The sequence below is a fragment of the Clupea harengus genome, chromosome 18 (genome assembly GCF_900700415.2).
Source record: "Clupea harengus chromosome 18, Ch_v2.0.2, whole genome shotgun sequence".
NCBI lineage: Eukaryota > Metazoa > Chordata > Actinopteri > Clupeiformes > Clupeidae > Clupea > Clupea harengus.
In genome coordinates this window covers 2,010,534-2,013,033 of record NC_045169.1, presented here as the reverse complement: position 1 = coordinate 2,013,033, position 2,500 = coordinate 2,010,534, and the positions used below count along the sequence as shown (strand labels likewise).

The following is a 2,500-nucleotide window of genomic DNA, read 5'->3' as shown; positions in this document are numbered from 1 at the left end:
AGGGATAATATTTAGATGACATTTCCATTCATTAGTCTTCTCAGAGTGGCACACACACACACACACACACACACACACACACACACACACACACACACACACACACACACACACACACACACACAAGGGTCATTAGTCTTCTCAGAGTGGCTTCTCCCCTGTCCCAGGGCTGGGACTGGCTCAGAGATCAGCCGTTCAGGGCATTATTGGACCGTGTGTGTGTGTGTGTGTGTGTGTGTGTGCACGCTTGTGTGTGTGTGTGTGTGTGTGTGTGTGTGTGTGTGTGTGTGTGTGTGTGTGTGTGTGTGTGTGTGTGTGTGTGTGTGTGTGTGTGTGTGTGTGAAGCTGACTAATTGAGGTACTCAGACAGGCAAGAGTACAAGTTTTAATGTCATTGGCAGAAACCTATAGGTGAGTCCTTTAGAGTTCAAAGCCTGCATAACCTCATAGTCTCTACTTAGTCTTTATGTCCTTCTCCTTCTCTCTGTCTCTCTCTCTCTCACACACACACACACACACACACACACACACACACACACACACACACACACACACACACACACACACACACACACACACACACACACACACACACACACACACACACACACTTCCCTGTTAATTGTGTCTGGCACATCTAAGCAGTCTATGGAAATGACTACCCTGCAGCTGAAACCATCTTGTTATCAATATCAAAGTAACAAGGTGAACGGCATTACTGAGCTAATAGGATAATGCTTCAGGTAAACGTGTCCAAATATCTGGATTGTAATGGGAGTAAAACAGACAACAGTAGGTCTTTGACTCTGGAATGGGACCAAGGGGCTCACTGGTAGGACTGCGGAGGCCATGTACTGTACCTGTTTTCAATCCCATTTCACCTCTTTCTCTGCCATGAAGGAAAGATGTTCTTTGTTATCACAGACAATAAGTCAGGGAGGGATGCCATGAGATAATAATGTCAAATCACAGATCTTTTTTTCACACTGTTCTGAGAACGCTGCTCTGTTCCCAATTGTGTGTGTGGCAGCACAGCGTGTTCTGTCTGGGCAGCTGGGGTAGCCCACTGGAGCCAGTCTGGAGCCGGTCTGGAGTCACTCACACAGTCTCGCTCCTCTGGGATGGTCCTCCCTGTTTGGGAGTTCTCAGTCTTGCTCTTTAGATGGTTGAAGAAGCTGTTTTCATAGGAATGTAGAGGGAAGGAACCGTTGGCACTGTATCTCTTGCACACACACACACGCACGACGCCCAGTAACAACAATGGCACTCTGCTTCCATCATTCCTCAGGTGTTTGCCAAGGTGTTCAGCCACGAGGCCCTGGAGAGCTACCTGCCCAAGATCCAGCTGGTCATCCAAGAGACCCTGCGGGTGTGGAGCTCCAACCCGGAGCCCATCAACGTGTACCGCGAGTCCCAGCGCCTGTCCTTCGCCATGGCCGTGCGAGTGCTCCTGGGCTTCCGCATCTCGGACGAGGAGATGTGCCACTTCTTCAACACTTTCCAGGAGTTTGTGGACAACCTGTTCAGCCTGCCCATTGACCTGCCCTTCAGTGGCTACAGGAAGGTAAGGCAAAAGCTAGGAAGATAGTTTTGGTTAGTTTAGTTGGCAGACAGCTTTTGTAAACCTAACCCTCTTGGGTCAGATGTCTGATGATGTTTCAGCTCTGATGTTTGCATGACAAGATATTCCGGCTGTTTTCTTGAAAGCAAGGCACAAATTTGGCGTTTTTTTTATCTGTAGCTTTCAATATCAATGTTCCCAAGTCAAAGAGCTGAAATGAGTAGCTGGAGTGGTTTTAGTTAACGTCAGCATCTCCTCTCCTCTCCTCTGACAGGGTATCCGTGCCCGAGACACGCTGCAGAAGATGATTGAGAAAGCCATCCGGGAGAAGCCCCTGTGCACGCAGGGGAAGGACTACGCTGATGCTCTGGACGTCCTGATGGAGAGTGCCAAGGAGAACGGCGCCGAGCTCACCATGCAGGAACTCAAGGTACGGAAGCCGACCTCTTATTCTGACCGCAAAAAACCAACGCATCCTTCCCACAAAGTGACCCCCCCCCCCCCCCTCCTAGTCCGGAATGACTCTCTTCAACAGAGAACATTCTTCCCTCAGCAGAAGCGGAATTCCAAAGATGTCGTCTTGTTGTGATATCAGTTGGCCCTCTCTGAGGGAACATGCTGATTTGATTGTGTGAATGTGCAGTGGAGGAGGAGGCATGGTGATCAGTACAGATCAGTTTATGACTTGATGAGTGTTTCGGCATGGTTATGAGTGTTCACAGCTATCAGCAGAGAGTAAATGTCTCATTCACTGACGGTATTGTTGCTAATGTCACAAACGCTGTGAAGGTTTTCAAAGCTGAGGGGTTTCTCTGCGCCTCTAGCCCCATGTCCTCCCCCTCCTGTCCTCTCAGTCTCAACTCTTGAAGAGTTTTGAGGTCGGGCCAAAAATGAGTCAACACCCCTGTCAGGAGGGCAACAGTGGCTCCTCCAGTGACA

General features: G+C 49.4%; 1 protein-coding gene across 1 annotated transcript in view; it reads left to right on the top strand.

The window, feature by feature from the left end:
• Positions 1-2,500, top strand: part of LOC105895513 (cytochrome P450 26B1) — a 23,503-nt gene that overhangs the window by 18,773 nt on the left and 2,230 nt on the right. The window contains exons 3-4 of the mRNA XM_012822147.3: positions 1,289-1,564; positions 1,836-1,991. Coding sequence (XP_012677601.1) covers positions 1,289-1,564; positions 1,836-1,991 — 432 coding nt within the window. The remainder of the gene's footprint in view (positions 1-1,288; positions 1,565-1,835; positions 1,992-2,500) is intronic.